The sequence below is a fragment of the Leuresthes tenuis genome, unplaced genomic scaffold, assembly GCF_036924035.1.
Source record: "Leuresthes tenuis unplaced genomic scaffold, fLeuTen1.0.hap1 SCAF_12, whole genome shotgun sequence".
Lineage (NCBI taxonomy): Eukaryota > Metazoa > Chordata > Actinopteri > Atheriniformes > Atherinopsidae > Leuresthes > Leuresthes tenuis.
The window spans coordinates 17,335,966-17,350,178 of NW_027325366.1; the positions used below are offsets into that span (position 1 = coordinate 17,335,966).

Genomic DNA, 14,213 nt, shown 5'->3' on the forward strand with positions numbered 1-14,213 from the left:
ACTTACTAAGAACTGAGCACTCCACTCTTTAATTGACACCAACTCCATTTCTGAATGGCATCAGTATATGTTAAATATAAAATGTTTAATTGTATCTGTTATGTTGGATATTATGGTATTTAGAGAATAGTATGAAAAAGTTTTCTGTTTGCACAGAAGTAAATCACATGTAGTAATATCAAATCGTTTATTTTTTATTTTACCATTTACCCGGAAGCATTTGTAGCGGTCATAGTGTGACGTCATAACCGTAGTAACCGTTTCGCGCACGAACTGGAGTGTTCCCGGGACTTGTTATTTCTTCAGGTAATTAATTTACTTATTTTTGATAAAACATTAGCATATGTATACTTTACCACAACAGATTAGTTACTTTCACAATTATTTCCTCACACATGGGTTAGGGTTTTATTATTTTATGTGTTATCACGATATGTTTGGAAGGACTAACGTTAGCCAGCTAGCATAGCAAGCAAACGTCAAATCTGGTAATTTCTAGATTTATGTTTGCTGGAAGAAGCCAATACACCATACTATATATTTCGGCTTTTGGTGGATACCAATGCAAAGAGCGAAAATGAAATCTGGACGACGAAACAATCGTCATAGATAAATAGTTAGCTTGCACGTAGATATTGCTAGCTAACACCCGTTAGACTTAAGGTGTGCCCAGTTGTGCCTTTGTTAGCTGCTGCGACTCTGTCAGCTGAACCCTCGATAACCGCAAGTCAGAGAGGGAGGACAGCTTAGCCCAGCAGCTAGCCGTGGGGTTCAATCCAAGGTGCGAGAGGAGAGCAATGACAACCTGGGCAGGTACCGAGAGTGGAGAGAAGCACGGGAGGAAGACAAATGGAGCGACAACAGTGTCACAATTTCCAGATGCTGCAGACATATGAGGTGTTGGTGTTTCTCCTCTGCTTGGCTCCCAGCATGAGAAGACTCACCCCAGAGAAACTATCTTCTATAAAAGTTTTTTTGGGGAAAATGTGCACACTGTTTTATTAAATGCAGCCAGTACCGACTATTTAATAATATTTCTTAATTTAGTATTTCACATGTTTATCCCTTATCCATCTTGATTAGTTCTTTTATATTTGTAAGTGCAAAATAAGCTGAGAAATAGTCAATATTTCGTTTAGTGTTCTTACACTCAAAAGAATCAAGAATGAGTGTATTTTTAACTATACAACATCATACTAGCACATATGGGATAAATGACATTGCTTAGTTCTACAGCTGCACTGCGACATCTCCCACTTGGCGCACACAGTCATACATCCATGGTAGTTTTGAAGAAGGAGCGACAAAATATTGCATAGATTTGTTTTGAATGTGCAGAGCCTCTGCTGATACCCACCTGTTTGCCCCTTGGCTTTGGCATGTCCTGTAGACAGGCTTATCAGTCAGAATCATCGAAGCGGTCATCCTGGTTGGCCTGTCCCTCTCCAATGTGAGGTAGTTGCATAGTACGCAGGTTGCTTTGACGATGCTGTCTTTTGTAAACCGTGAAACTCTGAGTCAGAATACCACAAGCTTTTTCAGATATGCACCGCTTTTGACAGAATGAGGTTGATGATGTGCTTATCCTCCAGCAGACGCTTTCCAGGGTAGGGTGGGTGAAGGTGTGGTTTTAGAGGAAATTCCTCATCTGCCACAATAACATGATTGAGATCGGAGCTCCTCTGTTGGAGGATCTTGCAATGTTCCGCGCTGGAGAGCCCATCCCAGTGCAGAATCTGCAAATCTGTCCAATCTGCACCAAAGCAAGGAGGACAGCGGAAAGGCAACCTTTATAATTGAAAAAAGGAGAGCCTGTTTTGGTGGGGGGCGTCAGTTCTTGCACGTTTTCCACCCAAAGCTATTAGAGAAGTTCCATCTCTCACACACGACTACCTCACAATTTTCACCACAGTGCCGGTGCACAACCTCAGACTGCTGGCGACTGTGGTAAATGAGTCACTGGTGCTCATGTCCCTACCTCAGACACACTGCTCGTCACTGTTCAGGGTCTGTTGGATCACAGAAATTGGTGCTATTCTGTTTAACGTGTGGTTCCAGTATTGCTGACGAGGTGTCAAACTGGGCCGCTGGCATCCTGAAAAACACCTGGAAACGATCGGGATAATTCTGCAGCGTTCTTGACGTCCTTTTCAAAGTCAAACTGACCTAGTATATTTCTTTTTCTAGTCTGAAGAAGTGAAAGGATCACAAAATCATCTGAAAATCATCTGCACTGCTTCATATTGCAAATATACACAATAGATAAATTATTAAAACGCATCAGACTCGGTTTGCAAGCTTTCTTTGAGTCACGATTTTTCTCGGATGACGGATTAATAAAAACAAGTCAGAAAACTAGAAACTGTGTGCAAAGGCCTGAAGTCTTATCTAAGGATTAAAGTGGTAAAGCCAGCCCAGCTTCTCTGATTCTGACATCATGCTGGTGACAGTATTTTAAATTATATACAGCTTATATACTGAACAAGGACAGTCCTCATTTCACATTCCTCAGTGTAACGCACCAAGGTTTTTAAACCAAAGTCTCCAAAGAGACTACAAAGATGAATTTCTTCTTCTTATTGCTTTTGCTTTCTGAAGCTTTAACAAAAAGCTAATCATAGAGGATAAGGTCACTGGGTTATAAGATCATACTGCATGGCTATACCTCAGTGTTCATAATAATCTGGCGCTTGAGTTCAATTTCAATAGCAAGACAGTGCATTTGTCATGAATTCGGTGTCACTTATTCAAGCAGTAAGATATTCTTAAGATGACTGCCGTTTGTTGTCTCTCCCTACATGATTTGTTCTTTACGCCTTCAGATTCTGTGTCACACGTAGTTGGCAGCGATGGCCAGTCAACAAATTGACATCTTGACAAAGGTTTTGGAGCAGTCAGCTAAGGTGGTGGAAGACCAGGTGGACGCACACTTGAGCAAGCTGAACGAACTGGATGACGACGATTTGGAGAGACTGAAGGAGAAGCGATTAGAAGCACTGAAAAAAGCTCAGAAGCAGAAGCAGGTAAAAGCAGGACGTTTTCAACCCCTTTCATACTCTCATTGTTGGATACATTATTGTTTCATTTGTTTCCATTTTTACATTCACAAAGGGGTGCATGTGCTCGCTTTTAGCACCGAACTTAATGTTCTGAATTATTTCGGAGTCTGAGGGAATTTAGCAGGCAAACATGGCTGGACAATTAGTAGAAATCATAGCAAAGTTTAAAGTTACAGGTTTAAAAACAGGCAGTTAGGAGTACTTAAAGCTTAAAAACATATGCAGGTGGTTTAGATGTTTTGTTCTCAAATTGACTGAAGTTTTTTTTTTTTTTTTTTCATATCGGAAAGCCCTGAGTAATGTATAGACTTTTTTTCCCCCCTTAAGTTACACATCAGGAAGTGGAGTTTTTCTTCTGTTGTTGCGATATTCACTTGGAGTGCTCTGCTTTTTAGGAGTATTTGTCTAAAGGCCACGGGGAGTACAGAGAAATCTCCAGTGAGAAAGACTTTTTCGGTGAGGTAAAAGAGAGCAAGAATGTTGTCTGCCACTTCTACAGAAATTCCACCTTCAGGTAAGTCTATAGCTAGTTATTATATTTGCAAAGTTCCAGAGTTATGCATCAAGTATATGAATGTGAACTTTAATTCAATCAATAGATCACTAACCAAGACCACAACTAGTATTTGTACCAAGCCCTAAAAATGTATCATTGTTTAATCCAGTATCTTACTCACCTAAAAGTCTGCTTTGTTAACACCTGGTGTTGTTCAACAGTTTGTGATAAATTGGCTGAATTTGTCATTCTTTCCTCCCCCTCTTACACGTAGATGTAAGATCCTCGACAAACACTTGGCCATCTTGGCCAAAAAGCACGTAGAGACCAAATTCATCAAACTGAATGCAGAAAAGGCGCCGTTTCTGACAGAAAGGCTGCACATCAAAGTTCTGCCTACGCTGGCTCTGCTTATAGACGGGAAAACAAAGGACTACGTGGTTGGATTCGGTGATCTGGGCAACACGGACGAGTTTCCCACCGAGATGCTGGAATGGAGACTTGGATGTGCAGATGTTATTAACTACAGGTGAGACACTCACTCCTCCTCCTCCTCCTTTAAGACTTCATAGCGACAGAATTACTGTTACATGCTCTAATACAGACTCTGTCACGGTTAGACTTCTTAAATTTGATTTTAACATCCTTTTATTTGTTGTTCTAGTGGTAACCTGATGGAGCCCCCAACAGTCGCGCAGAAATCAAGCTCAAAGTTCAGAAAAGTGGAGAAGAAAACTATCAGAGGGCGAGGGTACGACTCTGATTCAGATTCTGAAGACTGAAAAGCTCCAATAACCGGCCTATCTTCCCTCTCAGGGCTACCTCACTAAGAAGTCTCGTAGACAGCCCGCTTCCATTTTCCCCCTCTCCAAGTGACTCATTTGTTTCTGAAATTTAATTTTGATTCGACCAAAGCAGTCGGCATGTCTGTCTCAGCCTGGTTTTAACAAGCATCTTTCATGTTTTATGTTTGAAATTTAAGTAACAGCATCCGTGCTTCATAAACGAGGAATCCTTACTCTGAGCCACTCCATCATGCGTCACCTGGCCTTCACTGTGTTGTTCGTGTTCTTTTTATTAAAGGATAGAAACTTAGTTTAATTCACAGACATGCTCAGTTAGTTGGTTCTGCATTATGTTACCTTGTATCTGTCTGAATCTCATGTGAAAACAGTCAGTGATGCGTGTGTGTGCCAAGATCAAATGTATTCAGATTTTCACCCTCTGAATGCATTTTCAAACGACATAACCTTGTAGCAGGAGTTTGACTTAAACAATGCAAACTTAATAAAAACGGATGCGACGACATCCCATTTCCTAACGCTTTCATTACTGCTTTTACTCGTCTGTATTAAAGCTATAAACTGACTAAATACTGAACAGAACTTAGCAGCCAGACTTCTAATAAGAAGGAAAAAATGGGCACAATATGCTGGCTTTAGGATTTCTTAATGGCCTCTCACCCAGCTTCATATCTGACTTCCAAGTCTTTGTCAGCCTCACTGCTGAAAAGAGAGAGGGGACATAGCTTGTCCTGAGAGGGCTGCCTGAAGAGTTCAGGTCATCAGGACCAATTTTAAACCAACTCCAAACACGTTCAATTCTCTCAGAGTGGAAGAATCAGACTGGAAGCTACGAGTTTTCCCGATGACTTTTATGAACAATTAAACTTTTACATGGCAGAACGGAGGAGGATTAAGACTCAATGGCCTGTTGATCGACAGGTTGGAGGAGGCGACGCACAATCAGCTCGCCTTTGCTGTTGATGTATGTGTCGGCCATGTCCTGCTCTGCAGGGAGCCCATAGGGAGTCTTCAGAGGCTGGATCCTGCGAGGACAGAGAGAATATAACAGATTGGAAGGAAGTTGGGAGTTTACGCTCATCTCAATCTTTTCTGGCAAGCTTTGATGATTTACAGACGCTAATAATAATATAAAACAGATGCGTAGCCACTGGTACAGCGATCCTACCTCACAAGGTGCTTGACGAATTTCAGCTGGCTGTTGACCGAAGGTGTATTTTTGTGAATTACAGGTGTGTAGGCCTGAATGAAAGAGACAAAAAACAAAGTTGGTGTGGGGGGAAAATCTCATCAGAGGTTCTTTGGGCCTTTTATAATCACCAGGTGTTGTATGAGCTTCAGGTGATAGAATTACTACCAACAGTGATGGGCTGGGGTTAAAGTCGTTTCGTGTAGCCTTACCTTCTGAAGGCCGAGATATTTCACCATCTCTTTCTCCCAGTACGGCCTTCGCATCACGCTTCTCACCCGTGTCACTATATGCAGTTTGTGGGGTTGGTCTGGGTCGCCACCAAATTTCTCGTGCTCTTTAGATCTCTCGGCAAAAAGCTGTCGGAAGAAAAACACGGAGCTTTGGACAACAGAGTAACTGAGCCTCAAAAGGTGCTTCATAGCGTCAATGACTTTATTCGCCTGTTAGGGGAACCTGGGGCAACCCCTCAGTGACGGGTGCCCGATGATTCCCCCACATCTCCTTTTCTTCATGCATAATTTACACAAACTGGACCCTGATTAAATTTCACAATGACTGTTTTGATGATATGAACTAAAATGAACAAAGTCACAAACATATTGTCTCTAAAAGACATGACTGTTAGAGATGCCTTTGCAAATACACGGTATAGACATAAGTAGGCAATATAGCGAGGCTCTTACCTCTTTTGTAATCCTTGCTTTGGAAAATTTGCTGCGTGCCGACACGAACCACCAGCAAGGTGACAAAACTGCCGGTTCTTTCAGGGTCTGTTCCACGGAAACACAGCAGAGTTGGAGGGGGGAAAAAAACATTGTATGACCGAGAGGGTAAATTTGTCTCCTAATGCAAACCGTCACATGCTGTGTTCCAGACACTACGAGCTCGTCAGACATCAGACTCGCCATAATGACCCCAATCACATCAACATCTTGGTGTATTTCACAATTGCAGCCTGCTTCAATGGGCTAAGAAAATACTTGAGTCAAGCGTTTCTTCCACTATGGGCTGAACAGAGCTAAGAAGAGCTGAAAACATCTAGTCACCTGAATTACAATCTAACCAGAGCTTATTGTGAAACGTTTGCCCAATAGCACCAAATGACTTCCTACCCCAGGTTCTTAGTTAAAAAAAAAGAAACATACAAATAAATCAGCCATCGCAGAGGGTGCATTTGTCATAAGTACGTCTCGTAATAGTGATGGAAGATATTAACACTGTGCTCACACAAAGGAAATGTTTGTAAACCCTTTAGTAACTAACAGCATTTTCTGCTTTGATTACTCATAAAATGCAGTGTGGTGTAACCCACCAAAGTCACAATAATAGACAGACATAATAGTACACGAATAGCTGTATTTTGCTTATTGTTATTGAACACACACAATTAGATTAGATACATAATCCTAAGAATGCAGACAGGAAAAACTACTAACTTCTGTGCAAACGCAGCAAGGTCTGGACCCAGATATTGTACAGATCAGGTATTTGTTTGGTAGAAAACCGGTTGCTAGATTTATTTATCTATTTATTTGTATTCTTTTTTGTCAGCAGATGAAAACAGAAAAACACAATGTATGACGGAAATAAAGGCACTGCACACCGAAGCCTCGTTTGCATAGTGACGCATAGTGGATGGGGAGCTAAGGTACTCCATGCATTTGAATATTCCGTTTTGTCTAATTTCCCTTAATCAATACTGAATCAAATATGGCAGAATATCTCTGGAATAACATACACACATTCATGCGATCTAAAAATACGGTGTCTTTACACAAGAAACATATGAACGGGTTTCCGGTTAATGGACATTTCAATATAATAGTACTTCTTGCAATATAACTAATAGTATAACTAACAGTATGTTTCTCAATTTTTGTATATTAATTATTTTGTGAGATATAAGTCACTTTGATGAGTTTTTTTTTAACTTATAATGCTTATATTCGTCACCGATGTGAAAATTAAATTGAAAAAACTGTTTCTGTCTATACTTTTGACTTCGACCAAATGTATTGAACATTACAAATGTATTGTTACGTCACGCATAATATGTTTGTAAACACCGACAACGCCATCTGATTGTTACACTGGCACAATTGAAGTATGAAACATCAGAAAACCTCATCATTGTGCTTACCTTTAAAGAAAGAGAGCTCAGACTGCGACAGACAGCTGACATGTTGAATTTCTACACGCCAAGGTTACGGCCCTGCTAACTGCTAATAAAAACGTGAGCGTGGCGTTGATAAGCTTGATGACAAACGACTTGTTTTCAAACCATTTTCACCACAATTTCAGGTAAAACGTTTGTTCGGAGAAGAAAAATAACAACGAGAGACAGTAATCACATTGGCGCAGAGTCCTCTCCCCTGTGCGTCTCAACCGGAAATGTAGGGAGTTACACCTAATTTGCACCGATGTGCCAAACGCGCCCCCAAGTATTGACCTATCTTTCATTTATAGTTTCCATTTGAGAGTTTAAAAACAATAACAAAAATATTTATTCAAAGTTTAAAATATCTACATGTTATATATACGCTTATCATATATGTTTAATCATGTTTTAGCCTTTAATATGTTTCCATCCGCCTTCCACGACCCAAGTTTCTCCGGGGGTTATTTTTGTGGCACACTCGTGCAACTGACAGCCTGGGAGGGAAGAGCTACTTTCCCCAACACTTTTCCTGTTTCTCGTGAAGCATGAAACCACTTTAATTTTATAGCATTTACTAAAGGAAAAGGGATACACGGAACAATGACACAAAACCACGTGTCAGGGATGGAGGCGTCCGCCGTCTCCGTTCTGAAGCGTGCGGTAGAGTTGGACCACAGCGGGCGTTTCCAGGAGTCTCTGGTGTGCTACCAGGAAGGCATCCAGCTGCTTATTGACGCATTGAAAGGTCTCCTATTTTCTTCTTTTAACCGATATGTGTAGCTTAAAAAGCCTGAAAGACATGAACCATGACCTTTTTTGCGTTTTCTGTGCCGTGCAAGCAGCTGTTAAAGACGAGGCAAAGAGAGGGCACTACAGGGAGAAGATCAAAGGCTACATGGACAGAGCAGAGCAAATCAAATCCCACGTGAACCAGCTCAAAGAAGGTACTGTAGTTCACCAGTAAAGGTTCAAAGCAAGCCAGCTAACATGGGCAACTGCCCCAGTCGATGCTGAACCAACCTGCTGAGACCAGTCAGTGGGAATTTATATGAATGCACATTTACGCAATGTGAAATCTGCCATCAGCTATTTCTGAAGACAGAAGGTGCTGATGATCACTTTGCCCAGTAATTCAGTTACTTTTTTACTTGTTGTAATTCTTCGCTTCTTTTCAGATGAATTTGAGGAGAAAATGTATGGAATGCACCTCCTTAGACTTTTATGACAGCTTGGATTCTCTGAGGACTTCCCTAAAGAAAAAACAATATTCATGAATCGGCTTCCAACTTTCTTGTGTAGTAGTTGACGGATCAGCTTTGCGAGATGGAGGGTTTTCTCAGTTTCCACCATAGATTTTCAGTCTGACTGATGTCTGACCTGTTACCTTGCCCTTTTGTAGAGTTGATGTGTCTTTCTTTGGAAAGGTTTGAACACTCTTTGCTCTGTGGCATGACCTCAGCGTCACTAAACCTCCTTTCGGGTGACGGAATGATTTCAATGTTAACATCTGCATTAGCTGGAGAGGTGATAACTGCCATGTCCCCCTGGTCCTTTATCTGACATCAACCCTGTCATCAATCATCAATAATTGTGTAAAATTGCTTGTTTTCTTCAGTCACTCATCTTTACATGTTTCATTGAGCATACACCAGATGTTCTGGTATCATCTCCTTGTCCAATCCAGATTGGTGACTCATCACTGAGTCTCACTTTCATTCGATCTTTCACAGTCCATGACTGTTTCTCTTTAGCCCACTGTAACCTTGCTTTCTTCTGTTTTAGTGTTAGTGATGGTTTGCGTTTGGCTTTCCTGGATGCAAATCCCATTTCTTTCAGCTGGTTTCTTACAGTTCAATCTCAAACATTCAGTCCCGTTTCTACCCGTTTTTGTTGTTGTTGTACACTATTTTCAGGCATATTGCTTAAGTTAGCTTAACCTTTCTATCCAGACGCTTTGACGTCTTCCTTGATCGACCTGCACGTTTCCGTTTTGCCAACCTCCCATTTGTTCTCCAAATTTTAGACAGCCCACGAGAACCGCCAACATATTTTTGCCACCCTCTGAGGTTAATTACTTTCTTGAAGGAGTTTTTGTAGTAGTTTCCATTGTTTTCATGGATCGGCCCCGTTTCCTGCCTATCAGCGAGGTTCAACAGCTTGATAAGGTCCGCAAGCTTTCTCTTTTATCTGCAGACTCATTTGCTATTTACATTTGTGAGGGTAGTTTTAGAGGTGAAAATTAAAAAGTGATTTCATTACGTTTTCCTCTACTTAAAAAAAATTCTGAAAATGTTTCTTAAAGACTGTTTTTATGTATGATTTCCAAAGCCAGAATGTGCTCTATGCCTTACAAAAGTACCATATATGAGTCTATGCACATAAGCTGCACTAACAGATTAACATTGATTACACAGATGTGGTAATAGTCAGGGGGAAAGATTGTGTTGATTTTGCTTTTAACTGTACTGTTTGAGTTTTAGGATTCAGGCTGAAACCAGAAAATGAATGTGTGTGTGTGTTTTGTCCTGAAATCCCACCCTTCCACTGAAGCGTGGGATTTCACTACTGCAGACCGTAGAGGCCTTGGGTAAAACGAGTGTCTGTCTGTATTTTTTTTTCCCTCCTGCCCTGACAGATGGGAAATACCACGAGCAAATTAAGATATCAGAGGATGCCACTGGTTACAGCTACGAAGCTCTGTTCAAGCCATACATCAGCAATTCTCTCACAGAGGTCTGGGTGGAGGATCCGTACATACGGCACACCCACCAAGTAAGAGCTGTGTTTTCTTGTGGGTGTTTTATCCTCCACATTTTAATTATTATTATTTTTTTATTCCTTTGCATTATGTCTTTTTCAGAGATTATAACTGTTGATTATTTGAATTAACACTTTAGTAAAGTAATCCAAAACTTCTTCTAGTTTAATCTCAGTTTTGCTTGATCATGGAGAGGAATATGCGCTTCTAGATAATGATATAGATTGATCAGCTTTACGCTGATTCTTCTTTATTACACACTTCTGAAGTCTAAAATCCAGGTTTAATAACTGCGTTATTTCAGCTGGGATGTTGCTAAATGATACGTGCTTATGCAGATTAAAAGGGGCAGGGGGGGGGGCACCTATAATTTCTTTGTTTTGCTTCCACGTTTTTCAATTCACTTGAGTTTACTTCGCTCAATACAAGTCCAATAGATACAGTCCAGTTCATGCCAACTCTATTCCAATTCAGCTGTCTTCATACTGTATTATCCCAGTTTATAAAGAGCTGCGTAGCTAACGAAACTACCCGTTGTGTCTTCATTTTTATTTAATCTCCAGTTCTGGGCACGCAAAGGGAGGCGGTAACGCCGGAGAGGAAAAAACTCTTTTTAAATGGGAAGAAACCTCCAGCAGAGTCAGACTCAAGGCGGGGCATCTGCCTCAATGAGTTAGGGGATGAGAGCACAGGACGGTGACAGACAAACACAGCAACACTAGGCAAAAGATACCTGCTGTGTGACAGAAAAAAAAGAAAAAGAACCACAAAAGGAACAACACCTATAAAGGCACACACAGAGAGTAAAGAGAGCTGCAGAAAGAGAGGTGGTCAGTGTTTCACTGGCGGGCCCCACAGCAGTCGAGGCCTACGGCAGCATAACTGATGTAATGGCTCGAGTTCACCAGAGCTAGTCCTGACAATAAGGTTGATCAAAAAGTACGTCTTAAACCAGTTCTGGAACCAAAGCAGGCGGCTGAACCACTCGTAAATCCACAGTCTGAGAGGGAAGGAATATGAAAAGATACGGAACTTTGTAAACTTAAATTTACGACGGAGCTTTTGGTTTATACGAGCTTTATATGTGAGATGAAGAATTTCTACAGGTAGCCAATAAAGAGGAGATGGAAGTTGAAAAAAAAATCCCTTTAATTCTCATCAGAGCAAATTGTGGATGAGCATCAAAGAGCGTTTACGGATCAGCTGGAGGCTGTTTTTGGACAGCCTGATAATAAGGAACTGCAGTCGTGTAATTTTGAAGCAACAGATGCATGGATGCAAGTTTTCTGCATCACTCTGAGGCAGAATGCTCCCAATTTAGCTGCTTCCTGCCTTAGAATGATGAATTACAGGAATATATTGAAACAATCGTTTTCATGGACACAGTAATTTCTTAAAATGTTCTGTAATGTAGTGTAAAATAAAGTGTAGAAATGTTGTCATTGAAGAATAAAAAACATATTTTTTAGTGTATAAATCATCTTACGCCTTAGGGTTTGAGTTATATTTCATTATAATTAAAACACTAACACGTACACTTCTGCACTAAACTGTGCCGAGGTTTGTAATGCATGAGAAAAAAAGCCCCCCCCCCTCACCTCTCCTCTCCGCCACAGTTGTACAACTTCCTGCGGTTCTGTGAGATGCTGCTAAAAGCCCCCTGCAAGGTGAAAAAGATCCACCTCCTCACTTCACAGGACGAAGTAGGTTGTTTAAGTCATTAGGCCTCACTGGGTGCAAAGCAGCTGTCTCCTGTTTGTTGACTGATACGCATTCTGTCCGGCAGGCTGACAGTGGCCAGCAAGGCAGTGCTCTGGCTGAGCTGAGAGAGAGTCTTAGCGCTCAGGGAGTGACTCTGGATCTTCAGTACTCCTCTACTATCCACGACAGGGAGATCAGGTGCTTTTCTTCATTCGCGACAGTCACATTTGACTTTTTATTGCTGTGTTTTTATTTTTATTTTTCTACGAGTTTTACCTCGAGTAAGCCATCCCTTTTTCTAACACATGGTGTTTGTTTATTTTATCAGATTAGCACACTTGCGAGCATCAGTTGGGATTTGACTTTGTGACACTGAACAATCTCTCATTTATTTTCGAGGTTTGACAATGGCTGGATCATAAAGATTGGAAGAGGGTTGGATTATTTCAAGAGGCCTAAAGTGAGACTGCACCTTCATACTTACAAATATTCATCAGTCGATCGCTGCTATTGTCGACACATTAAGTTCTGTCTTCGTGTCCCCACAGGGCCGGTTCTCTATCGGATATTGTGATTATGATCTCCGGCAGTGCCAGGAAACCTCCGTAGACATTTTCCACACCAAACACACAAAAACTCTATGAGATTCACGAGGCCAAGATGATTTCTTAATGACTTAAATGACTCGCCTGCTCTAAAAACATGGACACGTCTGCCTGCGGGGTTTGGACTTAAAGTAAAACATTTAACCCGTTGCTGCCCTGGTATGCTGTGAACAGCAGCTCATTTTACCATCACATCTTCTGTCTTTACTTTACTCCCTTTTTTTCAGGGTTCTTTATGGTACCTCTAGTCTTTCCCTTGATTTTGTACTTCATGAATCTACATAAATCTCTTCTGTAATTATGGTTGTATGCAGGGGGGGTGCTTTTAATGATGTTTTACCACCATCTGGTGGAAAAGTTTGATGTATTTTCTAAAAATGATTAAAAAGATGCTTTTATATTACAACGATTGCGTGCTTTTTTTTTTTTTATTGTAAATGTAAAATTCTAAAGACAGCACATACTCCAGAAATATTTCCTGGTTTATTTAGTCGTGGAGGTCCAACTGATAACAAACCATTTGATTAAAGAATTTTGAATGTTAAAACACATATAGCAGATAAAGGACACATAAAAGATAGCAACAGAAGAGCAGCACACAGGCTGTACCAGCAAAATATTAGTTCCACATTCCCCCCTTCTTTATTCGGTGCAGCTAGTACAATAGAGAGGAGTTTGTGTGTATGTTATTGGTATTTTAATGGGAACAAAAAGAGTTCTCTAAGAGCACATTTAAGAAGAAAAAAAGGCTAAACGACCTCCATGGTGACGACGGCATATCAGTAACGGAATTAACCGTATAAAAAAGTAAAATTTCGATAATGCTAAACGTTCTGTTTCAAATCATATTGGGCTGTTGGTACAATTTCACATCTAGTGTCTTTTTTTTTTTTTTTCTTTTCATTTGGTTGCCTTTTCACTGTCCGCCTACATGTCCATCCAACAGTTTTCTATAACTGCTTCATCCAATTCAGGGTGGCGTGGTGGTTGGAGACCATCCCCGTTGCCATCAGGTGAGAGTTGGGTGCGCCATGGAAAGGTCATCAGTCCATCACAGAGACAGACAACCACACACACTCACACTCAAGTGTTTTTCTTTTTGTTGAAAATTGAATTTTGAACTATTTTGACATGTTTGTTTTGTTATGCAGCTTTCTTAAGTCTTTCTGTACTGAATTTGAATTGTACTTTTTTAAACATAATGTGTCTGAGGCACAAGTGCAATTAAAAAAAACAACAACTTGAAGGATAAAGTAGTACCTGTTAAAGGTTTTTTTTTTTTTTCTCTTTTCTTTTTGTAAAACTACCATTTCTAATTCATCAGTCCCAACTTAAGTGGTTTGGGGGTTTTCTTATGTTCATAGTGTTTAAGGCTGTTGGTTTTTGACACTTTATTTTGTTCTTTGCCTTTTAATTTCTTGATTATTTCATGTTTTGATCA

At 40.6% G+C, this 14,213-nt stretch overlaps 3 protein-coding genes across 5 annotated transcripts in view; 2 read left to right on the forward strand and 1 right to left on the reverse strand.

The window, feature by feature from the left end:
* The window catches only part of mrpl30 (mitochondrial ribosomal protein L30), a 26,541-nt gene extending 18,602 nt beyond the window's left edge, over positions 1 to 7,939 (reverse strand). The window contains exons 1-5 of one of the 2 annotated variants that reach the window (XM_072396717.1): positions 7,691 to 7,939; positions 6,234 to 6,320; positions 5,760 to 5,906; positions 5,527 to 5,600; positions 5,242 to 5,383 (exon numbers count right to left, since the gene is read on the reverse strand). In XM_072396717.1, coding sequence (XP_072252818.1) covers positions 5,251 to 5,383; positions 5,527 to 5,600; positions 5,760 to 5,906; positions 6,234 to 6,320; positions 7,691 to 7,732 — 483 coding nt within the window. In that variant the 5' untranslated portion in view covers positions 7,733 to 7,939 and the 3' untranslated portion in view covers positions 5,242 to 5,250. Of the gene's footprint in view, positions 1 to 5,202; positions 5,384 to 5,526; positions 5,601 to 5,759; positions 5,907 to 6,233; positions 6,321 to 7,690 lie in introns of those variants that run through there. The other variant, XM_072396716.1, reaches the window with a different exon arrangement.
* Positions 224 to 4,877, forward strand: txndc9 (thioredoxin domain containing 9). The gene is made up of 5 exons (XM_072396713.1): positions 224 to 306; positions 2,823 to 3,023; positions 3,455 to 3,573; positions 3,830 to 4,084; positions 4,220 to 4,877. The coding sequence occupies exons 2-5, from the start codon at positions 2,850 to 2,852 to the stop codon at positions 4,335 to 4,337; spliced, it is 666 nt and encodes a 221-aa protein (XP_072252814.1). The 5' UTR covers positions 224 to 306; positions 2,823 to 2,849; the 3' UTR covers positions 4,338 to 4,877.
* Positions 7,940 to 8,181: 242 nt separating the features above from the next.
* mitd1 (MIT, microtubule interacting and transport, domain containing 1) lies at positions 8,182 to 13,178 on the forward strand. 2 transcript variants are annotated; one of them, XM_072396718.1, is made up of 7 exons: positions 8,182 to 8,453; positions 8,551 to 8,652; positions 10,344 to 10,480; positions 12,083 to 12,169; positions 12,253 to 12,365; positions 12,567 to 12,627; positions 12,716 to 13,178. In XM_072396718.1, exons 1-7 carry the CDS (start codon positions 8,309 to 8,311, stop codon positions 12,809 to 12,811), a joined length of 741 nt encoding a protein of 246 aa, XP_072252819.1. In that variant the 5' UTR covers positions 8,182 to 8,308; the 3' UTR covers positions 12,812 to 13,178. The 2 variants fall into 2 exon arrangements, with proteins under 2 accessions (XP_072252819.1, XP_072252820.1); XM_072396719.1 differs by lacking the exon at positions 12,083 to 12,169.
* Positions 13,179 to 14,213: the final 1,035 nt, after the last annotated feature.

Excerpts from the sequence above, each read along its gene's own strand:
- txndc9 (XM_072396713.1), top strand. The coding sequence starts at position 2,850 with ATGGCCAGTCAACAAATTGACATCTTGACAAAGGTTTTGGAGCAGTCA. Across the intron at positions 3,024-3,454 it reads AAGCTCAGAAGCAGAAGCAG|GAGTATTTGTCTAAAGGCCA; the intron begins GTAAAAGCAGGA and ends TCTGCTTTTTAG. Across the intron at positions 3,574-3,829 it reads TACAGAAATTCCACCTTCAG|ATGTAAGATCCTCGACAAAC; the intron begins GTAAGTCTATAG and ends TCTTACACGTAG.
- mitd1 (XM_072396718.1), top strand. The coding sequence starts at position 8,309 with ATGACACAAAACCACGTGTCAGGGATGGAGGCGTCCGCCGTCTCCGTT. Across the intron at positions 10,481-12,082 it reads ACATACGGCACACCCACCAA|TTGTACAACTTCCTGCGGTT; the intron begins GTAAGAGCTGTG and ends TCTCCGCCACAG. Across the intron at positions 12,628-12,715 it reads ATTATTTCAAGAGGCCTAAA|GGCCGGTTCTCTATCGGATA; the intron begins GTGAGACTGCAC and ends GTGTCCCCACAG.